Raw genomic sequence first — 17634 nt, forward strand, 5'->3', positions numbered from 1 at the left:
TAATTTATTTTAGTATTACTAACAAATTTAAGAATAATTTTAAGCTTCTACTAATAAACTGTTGTTAATTTTTTTACAGATGAAGAATTAACAGCCATTACTAAGATTTCATTTTGTAAACTGCTGTCAAGTTAAAATTAATTGATTTTTAAGTTTTTTCATAGTAGGTTACGTTGTATATGTATAATCCTTTACAAATGGTAGAAATAACTCAAATCTAGATAATGGACATAAATGGAAATTAAAAAAAAGCCATTGAAGCAAAAATCCTTTTGCTTTAGTTTTGTACAGAACACTAAAGCAACTAGGTAATAAAACACTCTATGTACAAACATTATATACAAACGTAAGTACATATGTGGTAGATTAGATATTGTTGTAAGAGCAAGCATGTACATATAACATAATTATATATGTTGATAAGTGCAATCTATGATAAGAATACACATACAACACCTCCCATTCTCTAGTTACTCCTCCCCTTTAAAACTAGTTCCAGAAAAATAGATAAACAAATTTTTTATTCTGATTAGTTCAAATAATATTATATATTATATATATATATATAAAATATTATTTATATATATCTCATCAGAATAGGTAGATATGCTACTTCACGAGTAAAAAGAAAAGAACTACCCTAGCATTTTCCTGGAAGGATAACAGGAAACCATGTTAAAACCTTGAACACAGCAGCATCACAAATAATTAATTATTAAATAAGAAATTAATGGATATGATAAAAGGCCATATATTTTTTTTACACAGGAGAAGGAAAATTCTGGACACAGATGCCCAGCAGTCCCACTACTGGGTGTGTGAGGTTTCCCACAGAAGACAGGGACTCAGTAAACAACCTCCCCTAATAACCCACCGTAATGGCATTACTTGGGGCATGCTGTATTCCGATGGGTTACACAGGATGGTTTCAGGAGTCCTACACACATCCATCATCAGCAGCAGTGACCTGAAGGCCCCAAACTACCTCCATGTCCAAGCTGTCCCTATCCTGCCCTCACCGTGCATTCCGGCAAAACTGCAACTGTCGAAACCTCCATATATCTTTGTGGCTCTATTTCTTCCCTATTGCCTTCATCCATGGGGGTTTGTGCAGAATCTGAGGAGCCACTACTGAAGAGACACTGCTGATGGCCTCTCTGAATCCATTGGCACCACGGGGCAGATGGACTCACTACAGCAGACAACATCAACCCTATTCCTTGGTAGCAGAATCTTCTGACATCTAACTGAGGGAACAGCTCCAGAAGTCATCACATATCATCGATAGCAGTGACCCAAGGGCACCAACTACCATGCATGTATGTCGTCTGCCACCAGCTCAGCTCCCTCCATCTATTCCTGGCCCTAGGAAACGGAGCATCCATCACCCTGATGATCATTTCCTTTGTTAGGACAGGTAGTGACCTCCCAAACTTGCTGGTCGCCAAGTTATATATTCGATTCCCCAGGGATCCTTGTTCAGGTTGTCACAAATTCCCCTTCACCGTCTCCTCTTCTATAGCAGGATGGCTGCTTTCAGCTTCCTATGAGAATCCCTCAGTCCGTCCAGGGCAATGTCAGCCTGGTCCATCAGTCTCCTACGTCTACCCCGTTGATACCTCCTCCTAGCAGCCCTACAAGCACAGTTGAGCCCGGCTATCTCTGATGTCCATCAGTAAGCTGGCTTTCCCTGTGGTCTGCGGAGATTGCCAATGCTTAAACCGAAAATTTCGGAAATGAGGTCTGCAAGTTCCTCTGGCGTAACATCTGGCCATAGCAGTCAGAGTCTCCCTGAACCTCTGCTGCTCCAGTAATCCATCCCTCTTCTGCAGGTGTGGAAATCCTGAGGCCAGCTTTAAAATTTTCAATCACCAGGTCAGAGAATCCGCCAGGCAACAACCCTTCCCGCGATATCCTACGTTGCACAGATGAGATCTAAGAAGGATTGCTGATCTCAACATTCTAAGGTAGAACTCTCATCCCTGTTAAGGCAGACCAGACCTAAGCATGCAAAACATCTCCACCAGTAGTGCCCATCTCTCACTGGTCGCAGGAACCCTCCCACTCAATGCACTTGGCATTGAAGTGTCAAGAGCCACGACAGTTTTCCTCTTTCCTCTAACGGCCCCAGCCAGCTGATCCACGTAGTGAGCGAACCGATCTATCGATGTGTTAGGAGATATGTAACAAGTGAACACCAGTAACTTCCCCAATTGAGCCCAAATCACGCCGGCAAATGGCCAATATTAGACATAGGAAAGGTAGAAGAAACCCTCCTTATAGCACAGTCCACGGTCCCATCAACAAACCATCCGTTGTTTTTAATGGCAGTTTTATTTGGCTCGCTCACCACAACGAAATCACCACCCATCATTCTCGCTGCCGCCCAAAGAAGATCGTGCGAGGGCCTACTCCTCTTAACATTTAATTGGAGTAGCCTCATACACTACCACGTGGCCAGCTTCCCTGCGTGTGGCCAACCATGCGGTTTCCCCAATTCACCTTAAAATTGCCCTCTTTATCGCGGCTGAAACACACTCAACTGCGGTCCGGCCCATCACATTTGGCAGCTTTGTGCCCCGTCACCCAACACTGTAACAGCGGTCAACCTCTGTGTCAGGCACCATTCGACAAGACACCCAACCAATTCTCACCCTGCCTTTCCGGCAAAGTATCTCCCCAACTGCAGCCAGAACAACCATTTTGGCAATTTTGGTGTTACTGTAAGCCGGTCGTAGGATCAAATTCAGGCTCAGTTTCGAGAGCCGTCTTGATCTCCTCTTCCGAGCTCATCAATATCCTTCACGCCCACCTTCTTTGACCTCTCACTACCACGACAGGTAACCTTAACATCCTGCACTCCTTTCTTAATCTTCCTCTAGAGCCTCTCTGCCCCATGGTTTACATCTCTCACCCGTATGAGCACCTTTCCACCTTGTCCTTTCCTGAGATACAATATCTACGGACGTTCAGTACCTACCCCGCTCTTGACCTGCCATAGGAAATCAGCGTACGTTTTATTCTGCGCCAAAACTGTAACCATCTTCGGCGGCGGTGCAGGGGTCCTCTCCACGGATTTAGCACGTTGTGCCCCTTGATCGAGATGAACCTCTATCCTGACCTTCCTCTGTCTTCTAGTGTACTCCAAAAACTTCCTAGAAGAGTCACCGGCTCGACCAACCGCAAAGCCCCAAAGACCATTCTTCTTTGTGCCAGTTCGAACACCCTACCCAGGCAGTTCTTCGTCAAGTCACCTTACAACCTCTTCACCATGAAGGACGAATCGATCACCACAACATAGATGGTTCTTTCAGTCTCCTCAATCTCTTCGCCCATGAGGGCCTTGGTGGAAGGGCTACAAGCCAGAACTGGCCCGCTTTCAGCTTATTCCTTTCTGCCAGGGTCTTTACGTGAGGTGCCCACTTAAAACTTTTAGATGAGAAGGGCTCCTTGGATCCAACAGAACTGCGACGTCCGCTTCCCCTTTTTCAAAGCATGTCTCCTTCCTATCCACCATAAACTTAAAAGCTTCTTTGGGCCATCTCCGCATTATGAAGCCCACGATTTCCTCCACCTCCTCCTCTAGTTGAAGGATTCTGCCATCATCTACCTTTACCTGTTTTTTCATGGCTGATTCTAGGGTGGTAGTCAGCACCCTTTTTACCAGAACCTCCTTGTATGTCGCAATCCTTCCAACCAAGCCAGCCATATCCATCTCGACCGGCTGGATTTCCCTTTTGGTGTTCCTATCTATCGACCTCTTGAACACCCTCGAAAGTCCTCCAAGTTCCGTGATTAGGTCAACCAAATCATCATCCACTCCCCTTTCGGCAATAGACAGATGTTCCGCCCCCCCCATCATCCTGTAAAGAGAAAGATTCAGAACTGCCTGGCTTTGACTTATTCCGTCCCCTGCAATTCAGAGGAGGCGATCTACGCCGCTTAGTGGTACTCTTGGGAGTAGACTTTACCCCAGTCTTTCCACACAGCTCATCACCACACAGTATGTTTTTGTAAACAAAGCGTTGCTTAACTACATAAAAATAACGAAAAAAGTGATAGCCCATATGGCTAATATGGCGACCAATTTAGGTTATTCTAAACAATCAAAAATATAACGAAACAATAAGAAAAAAATTGATGTGTACACCACATGACTTCCTTGTACGCCTATTAAATTATATATATATATTTTTTTTTTTTTTTTTTTTTTTAAATGAAAAATACGTAAAATTTTATTTCGCTAATAATTTCTGATATTTTTTTTTGTTATTTAATTATTATTTATTATAATTTTTTTACAATCGGAGGATAATAATTATTAATAAATCAATATATTTAAATTAAAAAAAAGTAGATGAAGTCTGATTTACCGATGTGCCTTCCCCTTGTTTTCTTTGTCTTCAGTCATTTGACTGGTTTGATGAGCTCTCCAAGATTCCTTATCTAGTGCTAATCGTTTCATTTCGATATACATCCTACATCCCTAACAATTTGTTTTACATATTCCAAACGTTGTCTGCCTGCACAAGTTTTCCCTTGTATCTGTCTCTCCAATATTAAAGCGATTATTCCGGATGCCTTAATATGTGGCCTATAAGCCTGTCTCTTCTTTTAACTATATTTCTCCAAATGCATCTTTCTTCATCGATTCTCCGCAAAACTTCTTTATTTGTCATTTTATCCATCCATCTGATTTTTAACATTCTCTGCTAGCACCACATTTCAAAAACTTCAAATCTTTTCTTCTCAGGTACTTCGATCGTCCAAGTTTCACTTCCATATAAAGCTATGCTCCAAACATATACATTCCCCTTGTAAGATCCAAATATTTAATAAATTAAAATTTTATTTGGCATAATTCTGAAACCAATGAAAATAAGTACCATTTATGATATATTGTTGAAAAGCTCTCAATGAGGACTTACTGCATTTAAGAAAAAGTCCAAAATCAAAATTTTTCAGATTTTGGGCTTTTTTGGACACTTTCGGTGCAGTCAAAAGGGGAGGTGCACAACTAGATGTTACAACAGTCCTAAATCCAAGATTTCAACATCCTTCGGCTGATCGTTTTAGAGTTATGAGAGAGACATACATACGTACAGTCGTTACGCCGAAACTAATCAAAATGGATTTGGGTATGGTCAAAATGAATATTTTCATTAAAATCTGAAAACCGAAATTTTTGTCGCGATCACAGTACTTCCTTTACTTCATACAAGGAAGTAAAAACGCAAACGACGAACACAATAACAAAACAAAACAAGGATAATATAAAAAGATCACGTTAACAGAAGCAAATCGCAGAGCTTGGCCGAACACATCATCTACTCTACAAGAACTCTCGTGTCCATAGTAATTATTTAAAACATACACACATGAATTAAAATTAAGGTCAATATCAGAGGTATAAGCAACATTAGTATATTTCACTTTATTATTACTAGTAATTACTTTCAAAATGATGGTCAAAATACAAGTACATCATGACCTTTTTCAGAAGTTTCTTTTTTCTGATAAAACTCCAAAATTTAGAAAAATCACTCAGAATAAATTTTTCAGCCTTAGAAATAAAAAAAAAAATGTGTATGCTTAAGACCGCACGGTCGAAGTGAAAACTTGTATGGGATCGCAATCATTTCGAATTGATATATATTACAAGTAGCATATAATGTTTACATTCAATAGCCACTTTAAACTTTGCCCCCTAGAACCAATTTGAACATGTGTTTTCCACGAATATCCCCTGTTTGTAGTTAAATTTTCACGCTGAAAGAGTGGATTTACTGCAAAATATGTAGTAAAACACGGATTGAGATGCACCCAAAATTACAACAAAGAAATTGGCTATTGAACCTCCACGTCTCTTTTCACGGGTTTATTCGAATACATTAAATAACGGCTACTTTCAATCATGAATGTGTGTTCACATGTTGAAACAGTTGATGTACTGAAAAATTCATAGTAAAACATATGTTTTAACTGCAAACAGTATAATTAATTTTAAATTTATGATGACGATGTAGGTCATCACTACTTTCAGCGATATGTGTGTATCATTGATCATTATTTAATATATACAATGATAATTATTTACAATTCAAACTTCAAAATTATTGTTGGTTTTTATAATCTAACAGCTACTCAGTTAAAGCTGTACATTTATAATGATGTTCTGTATCAATCAGTCATCATTACTTTCAGCGAAAGCGTGTGTATTGGATTTTTAATTTGTTATAGTTGTGATAGCTAATTATTGACAGCTTATGTTATTTTATTTATATTTCACACAAGAGCATTTCTCAGACATATCTTTCGTTAAATAAAAATAGGTGTATCTCGAAAACGGTGGTTCCTAGGGCATTTTTAACGCAATTTTGAAAGGCTTGATCAAAAGGGGTGCTTTGCGATCACCCGGAACGATAGGTCCTAGACCTATGCGTCTAACGGTCACCGTTCACGAGATACTAGCGCGAGCGAAATTCAACCCCACAGAATTGCAGGAGCAAAATATTTCATATAAAGTAATTTTTAACAATAAACAGCAATCTTTACCGACATTATTTTCAAGGTTAATGATTTCTTAATGCATATAAATTAGGTGTTGAAAATCTTCACATATGTTATCCAAAATCAATAAATATTATAATATGTTACACTTAAACTGAATTTAAACAATAATTTTTTTTTTATTATTATGAGCAGTAGAGAGGAAGAATTGTGAATCACCAGCAGTTTTTCATCACCTCCCATCCTCTGCTACTACATATTATACTATACACTCATATGCGTATATATATTCTCACTCTATGCCTTTTTCTCTTTCACATATATCTATATACACTTAGCGTCTTGCATTACGTTACAGATTTTTTATAACATGTGAAAGTATGTTTATGTGTTTGCAATGTAATATAACCAGATGATTCTGATATGGATATTAGGCAATCTATAAGTTCTATAGCCTTGTTATAGTCTTCATTAATTGCCCCTTTCGGAGCGTTATCAAGCCATGCTAAAATGTGAGTATGAGGGCTTCCTCTGTTGGAATTCAATTCTTTTAAAATAGTGAATTACTCTGTATTTTTTGAAAGGACTCGACCGTTTTGATTGCAATATTTTGAGAATTACATTAACTAATTTATTAAAATAAATTGCACATGTAACTACATCCTCATTAATTAATGTACTTTTTATCATATAGTGTAAATTTGCAACAGCTTCAAGAGATATTTCTTCTTTATTTTTTAGTTTATACAAAAGTTGAAGTAAATTTGGCCATCCTATTTCATTAGCACTTATTGTGAAAAAAACTGTGGGCTTTCCTACTTGTCTGATCTTAGCAAAAAGGTCTTTTTTCCTTTCAGACCAATACCAAGTTGAATTTGGGATAGAATGCAAAAAAGCCAAATTACTTTCAATGTAATTTTCATTTTCAATCTGTTCTTTTGTAATGTTTGTATCTTTATCAACGTGCTTAAATTCAATTGTCAGTGAATCACGTACTCTGATTCTTATTATTTTCATATCCATATATAAAAGGTGGTGAGGGCTAACTCCCCTTCTATCTGAGCATCTTAATTTGCTAGTTGCCATCATAAATGGCATAACATTAATACCATCTCTAAAATTGCGGAATTGTCCATAGCGTATTTGTGGAAATGATAATTCCTCTGTATGTTCGTCAAACAAAATACTAATTGGAATGTTATTTTCTCCAGGAGCTATTCGTAAATACATCTCATCCCACATTAATGTCTGTTGTTGTGACATTAAACTTTCTTCAGTTGGAATATCTTCAATAATTTCATGTTCATTAACTGCTGGATAATTTTCTTCAAACAATTTGTCATTAATACTAATGTTGTAGACTTCATAAAGAGGAGTTGTTATTAAATATTTTAACCATTCTTTAATTTCTCTTTTGTTAACCAATCCATATATATAACTTGACTTATGATTTTTTTTCTTTTTATATGAACAATAATAGAATGGTTATCATCAACATCTCTTGGTAATTGATTAACCATTGTATTATTTTCTATAGTAACATTAATAAATAACTTGTCCATAGATGCCAAATTGTCCTTGAACATGCCTTAATCTTCTAATCTGCATAAATGGTATTCCTGGTGAAATAAATCTTTCTGATACTAAATTTAATGGAAATTTTTTTCAAATTCTCTGGAATAGGAGGGTATTTGAATCCATTGTAAACAGATAAAGGTGGTATTCATTGTTTATTAATTGCAGATATACAAGTTGAGCATATCTTAAATTGTGGTATCTTATCTTTAGTGAGCAGCATTCTTATAAATTGAATATTATTATTTGATGTAACTTCATTTTTAAACCATAATCTATTACAAATATCATAAACATGACCAAAATCGTTTTGAAGAAATTGCTTATGGAAATCATATGATTAGAATAGAAATTTTGATTATTTTTTGTAACAAAATTGTTAATATTTTGCGTAAATGAGTCGGAATCACTATCAGAATTGAATGTTGAAGATTCTGGAACGCGTGAATGCTTAACTTTTTTTGTATTTTCTGATATAAATGAAATATTAACACATGATGGACTTGCTATCTGTGATGTATGAATTGTTTTCAATTTTATATTCTCTGAAATAACTAGAACATCCTTTGATGGACCAGCAATCTGTGAAGTATGAATTGTTTGTAATTTTTTTATCTCGAAATCGTTGAGAATTTTTTTTAATGATTCTTTTCTGTCAATATTTTTTTTTTTGATCAAGAGTTTATTTTTGTTTATCTCTATATCTTTTGGAATACAATTTCAATAATTCTTTTTGTCTGGTTTTTTTCATCGGACATGTCTGTTTCAGAAAATTTTCTCTTTTGACTTTCCCTATATCGCTGCTTATGTAATCTTCGTAAAACTTTTGAATGTTCACCTTTTTTATTCATTTTATAAGTATCATCATCGCCTTCTTCACCTGTATTTCTTTTCTGACTGTTAATTGAATTCTGACCTACATTATTCCCCATAACTGAATTATCCTAATAAAAATATATATTAAAATTTAGTGAATTAACTGTAAGTAAATTATTCAGAATTGTAAATGTAAAAAAATAATTTTTATTCTTTTGAATATCCCAAACGGTGTATAAAATATATGCTTTATCTACTACGTTTCATGTACTATGCCTATATATATATTAATAGTACTATAATTTATTGCATTCTTTTTATTATGTACTAATGTACTGTATTGCATGTAATTAAAATTTTAGAATGTACAATATACATAGTGCTGGTCTTGGTTAGTTCTCTTAAAATGCAAGAGATGGCGTTGATTGATGTGAGATTATTTGAATAGAGTTAAAAATTATTAAGCAGGTATTTATTTAATTAAAATAAATTATTACTGCTAAAAATAAATATTTTATCAATTCAAACTAATTTTTAATTGTTAAAAATTTCATCTCTAAATTAGCTAAAACCAACAATTTTTAAAAACCTGTATTACACTATTTTAAAGTACATGGCCACACATCAGCACCATCTGTTGTATTTTGTGAGAACTAACACATTTATAATATATATAGCTCTAGCACCTCATGACGATTTTTGATTACGAGTCAGCTCTTTTTTTCCCATGCAAAGGTCTATCCCAAAATCTCTGCACAACGTGTCTAAAGAAGTTTTCACTTCAATATAATCAGAAAATTCTTTACTCCTCCCTCTTACACCTGACAGAAAGTTCTTACTCTAGAAATGGAATTTTTTAATTGTAAATACACAATCATTTTTGTCTTTCATTAATCTCTTTAATCGACTTGAGCAGCCCAAGAAGGAAAAGTAGATTTTTTTTTCATCTGGCAAACAGAAAATTAGATATTAATTTATGTAAATTTCTTGAAAGATCTTTGTGCTGTCATCAACATGTTTGGTCACATGCATCACTTGAGACCAGTCAATATTATTGAGCTACCAAATAAACTTATAAGTCTACAGGTAAAAGCTCAATATAGTATTGAACATATAAACAAACTTTAATTAATCAACACCTGGATAAGATAATATCAATATTATTATTATGTGGAGATTCATAACTTGTAAGGTTAGAATGTGATGGCACATTAACACACCTAAAAATCAATTTTAAAATCTATATTGTGGTTAACACAAATATTTCAGAAATTGAGCAAAGTAGTCTAGCTTTTTGTTGCAATAAAACACATCATATTTGTCAGTAATCCAAAGTTTAGAATTTTTAATTTATTCAAATAGCCATATCTTACAAAAATGTATTTATCTTTTTGATTATTAAATATAACAATCATTGCATTGATAAGTCTAATTTTGAATACCTCTGACATTTTGATACAAAAGAGCAGCTTCAAAAATTAGTTTTTTCTTTGATCAACTTAACAATTTTAGGAAAACTTTATTCACCTTACAACCATTCTCACCAAAGGCTTTATTTGTATTTAGTTCATCATAAAAAAAATACAAAAATCCTTAAAAATTTTTTTGCAACCATTAATTTGTTTACAATATATCCATTATCAACAAGTTTACTTATTTTAACAATAGTTTTTCATCTCCTCATTTTCAAAAATAATCTGCAAGGCTAAGTTAAAATCATGAGTTTTGTTTCTTACTAAAACTGACAGTTGTGGTTTTAATAATTTCAATCGTTTGAATAATGAGATATTATAAATCATAATTGTTATTTAAATTTAGTTTAATTATTTTTTTTACGTCTTAACATTCTTTGTTGAGTTTTTTCAAAGAATTGATCAATACTTAATCCCCATTAAGATTTTGTTACTATTATTAAGTTTTTTTTTAGTTATCTTAGCTAACTGTGTAGATAGTATTTCAACAACACTGATTAAGTGATGTACCTGAGAAATACCATTTTTATAATCAGAACATTAGAATATAATATTCTTGGTCTCTAAGCTTCATTGTTCAATCCTAGGTATGTTAAAACAAACAGCATGACAGTATTTTCAAAAACCACCACAACTAAACAATTCTCACTAGTGTTTATTGAATTATTCAAGAAGAAAAAATTTTAATAACATTTCAGCATAATAACTAGAATGTGAAAATAGGTTTAATGTATAATTATATCATTGCAAAGTGAATGTTGCAATTATAATGTTACAAATGAAAAACATAATTACATTAATGAAAATTTTTGAGTTAGCGAGGAGAATGACATACATAATTAGTGATTGATAAGCCTCTATTCCTAAAAGCTCTACCAGAAACCAATGTATCTTAAAATGTTGTTTTTATTACTAAAAGATGATATTTTTCTTTATGAAGTAAAATTTTTTATTTATATGGTCCCCGATTTGAATCGGTTTCAGGCAAATAGCCATATCTTACAAAAATGTATTTATCTTTTTGATTATTAAATATAACAATCATTGCATTGATAAGTCTAATTTTGAATACCTCTGACATTTTGATACAAAAGAGCAGCTTCAAAAATTAGTTTTTTCTTTGATCAACTTAACAATTTTAGGAAAACTTTATCTTTTATGGTTATCAGCATGGAAGTATGTGTTTAATGTGTTTGTATAATACAGTACAAATAAGATGCCTTAATTTACAAAAAAACTTTGTATTGTCTGAAGTAGTACGTGTATAGGTAAAGTATAATACTTATTCTGTTATTTAACTATACTTATTGTAATACTTATTTTCATGCTAATACATGGATAATATATATTTTATTTATAGGTACATAATGTAGAATATAGCCCAATGGAGGTGGTTCTTAATATGTTTATTCCTGCACTGGCAAAACTTATTAAACAAAATAAGGCAAGACACCTTGGACTTTCAGCATATCCTATATCTCCTATGTGTGAAATTATTGAAAAATCTGCCATTCCTATAGAAGTTATCATATCATATTCAAGAGATGTAATATTTGATAGCTCTTTACAAGAATACATCCCATTCTTTCAGGTAATTTTTAAATCAAATTTTATTTAAAATTTTTTTGTATCTTTTAAACTAACATTAAAAAAAAGGGGGAGATCCTAAGTTTAATCCTTAGATGATGATACTTTTTCATTTTAAAAAGGAATCTGATCTCACAGTACTGTTTTAACTAATATCCCTGTAATGTTAAAACAAAAAATTACATTACCTACATTGATGATTTAAAGATGTTTTCATTTGTTTCATGTCATTATTACTTAATATTTGACCGTTATAAATAATGACATAAATAAACATTCAGGTAGCCAAAGAATGATTTAGCAACCAAAATCAGGAAAATTTGTTGTAAAACTTGGTAAAAAATTTATATTTATTCCTTTCAACATTCCAGCATATTTTGTTAACTTATCAATCTTAAAAATAAAATTAAAAATTTGAGAATATTTTTTTAAGTTTTTCTTTAATAATTTTTTCAAATTTTTCAAGACTGCACTAAATTTAAGATTAGTATAAATTGTTGGAGATGTTAATTTAATTTGATAGATTTTCAAAGCTCAAATTAAAAAAAATACAATAATTTTTACATTTAGTTTTGTTTTCTTTTTAAGTATTTAAAATAAATAACTTGTTACAAATATTTGCTACATAATTTCAGTTGAGATTATTGCTTTCGAGTAAACAACTTAGATTTCACTTCCCAACCTTGCACATGAATTAATACAACATATATGGGTCAAAAAGAACAATTTTTTACTTAACTAGGTATTTGGATCAAATAGTCAAATACCTAGTTAAATAAAAAATTATTATTTTTTTTTGCCACCAATGCTATGAGAATGCTACATTATTTACTTGAGTTGTTAGTAATACTACAAAAAGTAAATAATTATAGTTGTTGGATCTTCAATATTCAACTTTTAACTGGAACTAAAACCGAATTTATTCTTGGTTTTGGGTATACCTTTCACTATTTGCTGAAATTTTTCTCTATCACAAAATTTAATCTGACCTTACAATTCATTTAAGAGCTGAGGCAATTGTTTGAGATTTACTTATAAGAGTTGTTCTTTTTCTGTAACTAACCCAACTACAGAGATTATATATATATATATATATATATAATATATATATACTATTAGCTGATTGAGGAATAAACCTGTTGCTAGAAATAATAAATATTTTTGTCTTTATGAACTAATGCCACTGTAATTATTTTCTTATCTTCATAGCTAATGCCACTGTAATTCACATAGGCATATGTATAATTTTGACTTTATTACAATTTTTATTATTCAAAGATTTTTTTTTCTTGAACTTAATTGTGCCTATGAAGACTGAAATGGAAGATAAGTTAAAAGCATTAACAAAATCAAGATTTTAATATAATTTTTTTTAAATTCCTTATTTTGGGATTCACAGAGAAATATGGAAAACCCCTTGTTACAATTATTTTTATTTTTTCATAAGAAATAAAATCATTGAAAAAGATTCTTTAAATTAATAATTTTATCATCAATAACTGACAATTTTTCTTTATTTTTTTCAGTCAAGAGGTATTGGAATCATCAATGCTGCTATTACAGGAATGGGCATATTAACACTAGAAGGTCCTCCTGCTTGGCACCCAGCTACTACAGAATTAATAGCCATATGTAAAAAGGCTGCAGAATATGCTAAGGTTATTTAGTGGATTGATTTTGATGAATCTTTTTATAAGATATATTTTTTGAAAGAAAGACGAATTGTTAATAAAAAGTGGTTGTCAATGATGAATTGTATTACACACATACAGTAACTTCATCTATTAGCATCAACTGTCATCTGTCTGTTGTTGTTTGTGTTATCTTGTTCTTTGCTGGGAGTGATTAGTAATGGCTGCTACAATAAAAAATCACACCTGTTATAAAATCCAGAGTGTGATTCAAGTTTTCAATGTTTAAGATCATAATGCCTCTGAAATTCATTGTGAATTGTGTGAAATTTACAGGCCTACAGTAATAACTGTAAGAAAGCTAAAGCAGTAATAATGTTTTGTGAATTTAATGACAGCTATACAAATGTTTATGATGAAAAGAGGAATGGGAGATGTATTGTTTAAAAAGATGATCTTATTGAACAAGTGTATACAAAAGTTATAAAAATTGATGGTTTATAAAATTAGTACCTTACAGTAACACGTTTCATGGAACCCATACACAGATTATAATTGTAGTACTAGACTATACTGTAAACTGTATGCAAAATGAGTTCTGAGAGTACTGACTGATCCACATAAAAATCAATGATTGATGTTCTCATTTATGATGATTACACACGCCTGCACTGTCAAGAAAATTCAATAATATGGATGGGAACTTTTCAATAATTCCCCTTACAGTCCAAATCTCACACCTAGTAACTAGCGTGTCTTCCTTCACATAAAAAAGGATTGGTTTTCAGTGGTTTGAAGACAATGATGAATTGTGAAAACAGCAGGTTGAAGTGGTTGAAATGTCCAATAGCAGATTTTCATGATTAAAAAGCTTACTCCTAAACACCAGAAATGCTTAAAAAAGAATGGTGACCAAGTAGAATAATAAAATAGATATGTACAAAATTTATAACGTGTAATAATTTTTTTATTTTCTTACTTTGATTTTACTTTCCTGTCTAGTGCTATAGCTGTAGAAGGGAAAGTATTGTAATCGATCCAATTTGGGCACATGCAGTTTTCACCAGATCTTGTATGTTTTGACATCTAAGGAACCCAAAAAACCAGATGGAAATTTTCTAGATGTTCATATGTATGTGTTCAGTGTCACACACCTTATATTTCCAAAACTACTGGACTGGTTTTGACCAAACTTGGTCAGATTACTTCTGTATATGGGGCAATGGTGCCATTAAATTTTCAACTTAAAAGGTCAAGGGGGTGAGGTTGTAGAATTAGGACACTCTCAGTATCTCGAGATTTCACCTGATTGAGGTTCTATTTTTCTTAGGCACATTTGTTAACAATTAAAAAATAACTAAATTGCAAAATCGCACCTCCCCCCCAAAAAATCCTCTAAACTAGTGGCTAGGTAGGTATACTATGTCAACAGTACCCCTGTCACCATAAGGAGCGCTAATGTAGCACTGAATGTACAACTATTGTAGAAAAATATTATATTTAAATAAAATGATAAATATTTTAAATTGGGTTGTACAGTGGTACCTTGAGATACGAATTTAATTCGTTCTGTGATCATTGTCGTATGGCAAAAAAATCGTATCTCAAAGCAATTTTTCCCATTTAAAATAATGTAATATATATTAATGCGTTCTAGCGATATGAAACTAACCCAAAACACAGTTAAATTACATATAATATACACAATTTGTATATAAATAAACAAGTAATAACACGCATAATGTTTATTAATTTATTTATTAATATATTAATAACACACAATGTTTATTAATCATCACTTTAACGTCGGGCCTTTTTGGCCTCACTTTCCTGACTTTCACTGCATGAGACCTTCACAAGGTAACGATCAAGAGAGGTCTGTTTCTGCCTTCTTTTTAAAATGTTACGAAAGAATGTGAGACACCTATCATCAAATAAGACACTCGCTCTCCCTGTAGACAATTTCTCTGGGTGTCTTTTTTCCACAAAATCAGACACTTCCTGCCACTTGCCAAGGATATCACTAATTTCACGTGAAGTAAGTTTCTCCTCTGGCTCGACCTCCTCCTCACTGCTGAGTTCCATCATTACCCCCGAGTGGGAAATCTTCTGTAACTCCTTCAGCTCCTCCGTCATGAGTTCTTCAGCATACTCCTCAATGAGATCAGCAACATCTCCCTCGTCTACCTCTAGACCCATGGAGCGACCAATGGATACAATCTCCTCCTCAATAGGTTCGAATCCCTCTCATTTTAAAACAACATCTGGCCATAATTTTCTCTAAGCTGAGTTCAATGTTCTTTTGGTAACACCTTGCCAGGCAATATCTATAAGCTTAAGACAGATCACAATGTTGTAATGATTCTTCCAAAACTCCCTCAATGTTAGGTTCGTATTTTCAGTAACTTCGAAGCAACGCTTGAAAAGATGCTTCATGAAAAGTTTCTTAAAATTGGAGATAACTTGTTGATCCATGGGCTGAAGGGTAGACGTTGTATTGGGTGGCAGATAGACAATTTTAATAAATTTAAATTCATCTAAAAGGTCATCCTCAAGGCCAGGAGCGTGAGCGGGAGCATTATCCAACAGGACACACTTAAGCGGTAGACCATTATCGATTAAGTATTTTTTCACTGAAGGCCCAAAAACTGTATTCATCCACTCAATAAAAAACTGACGGGTCACCCATGCTTTACTGTTTGCATGCCACAGAACTTGTAATTTTTCTTTCATAACTTTATAAGCTTTGAAGGCCCTTGGGTTTTCCGAGTGGTAGAATCGGAAAACCCAAGGGCCTTCAAAGCTTAAGTATTTTTCCTACTTAGCACAAAGGGCAAGTGTTAGCCTATCTTTCATAGCCTTGTGGCCGGGTAGACTCTTTTCTTCAGCTGTGATAAACGTGCGCCTAAGCATTTTTTTTCCAAAATAACCCTGTTTCGTCACAACTGAACACTTGTTGCAGTAGGTATCCTTCTTCACTAATGAGTTTTTCAAAAACCTTAATGAAATTTTCAGCCGCCTTAATATCTGCACTAGATACTTCTCCATGACGAATAACTGAATGAATGCCACTTCGTTTCTTAAAATTGTCAAACCAGCCACGACTAGCTTTGAACCCCTCACCGCCTTGCGATGATTCTCCCTCCGTCTCGGTTACATCACGCTTGAGGTCTTGGAAGATGGTGCCAGCCTTCTCACAAATAATCGCTTCAGAAACAGAGTCACCTGCCAATTGCTTCTCCTTAATCCATAATAAAAGTAGCTGTTCCATCTCATCATGTATATTAGTTCGTAGCTTTGAAATAATGGTGACGCCTTTGGAAGGTTGCAGCTTCTTTATCGCTTCCTTCTGCTTGATGATCGTGGATATTGTAGTAGGATTGCGGCCATACTCATTTGCCAAGTCGATGATACGAACGCCACGCTCATGCTTTGCAATAATTCCATGTTTCACTTCCATTGAGATCATTTTCTTAGGCTTTTTCTTTTTACCAGTTTTATCTTTAACTTTGGTATCCATGGTTAAAATAACAAAATATGCAGAGTACAGTAAATATACTATCCAAAATGACATGAAAAACAGGCACAAACAAAGCGAATAACACGTCGTGGCGACCATACAGAGGACTCTGGTCTCAACATAGCGGGCAGAAGCGGCGGGAGGAAAGCTGAGCGAACGCTCTGCCATCTAGGGATCACCTATGCAATTATCGCACATCGCAAAATCGTATCTCAAATTTTTCGTTGTATGTCGAGGTATAAATTTTAGAATATTTCATGTTGTATCTCAAAACATTCGTATGTTAGGACATTCATATCTCAAGGTATATGTGTAAGCTGTGCATCAGAAAAAAGCCATGTGATGGGAAAGTCCTACAACTGTGTTGTCAGCTTTACTTTTTTTTTAATGATGTACCAGCTGTACTTTCGAAACACACCAGATATGTTGTAGAGGTGTTCCAGTTTTAATTCTTTTTCTTTTTTAAATGGGATTTTTTTTAACAAAAAATATATATGTCTATATTGATAATTGAAAAATATAT

At 33.6% G+C, this 17634-nt stretch overlaps 1 protein-coding gene across 1 annotated transcript in view; it reads left to right on the top strand.

The window, feature by feature from the left end:
- LOC142319531 (uncharacterized) overlaps nt 1-17634 on the top strand; it is a 39375-nt gene that overhangs the window by 11058 nt on the left and 10683 nt on the right. Inside the window, exons 4-5 of the mRNA XM_075356917.1 lie at nt 11734-11964; nt 13487-13618. Of these exons, the coding sequence (XP_075213032.1) occupies nt 11734-11964; nt 13487-13618 (363 nt within the window). The remainder of the gene's footprint in view (nt 1-11733; nt 11965-13486; nt 13619-17634) is intronic.

The sequence above is a fragment of the Lycorma delicatula genome, chromosome 2, assembly GCF_047948215.1.
Source record: "Lycorma delicatula isolate Av1 chromosome 2, ASM4794821v1, whole genome shotgun sequence".
Lineage (NCBI taxonomy): Eukaryota > Metazoa > Arthropoda > Insecta > Hemiptera > Fulgoridae > Lycorma > Lycorma delicatula.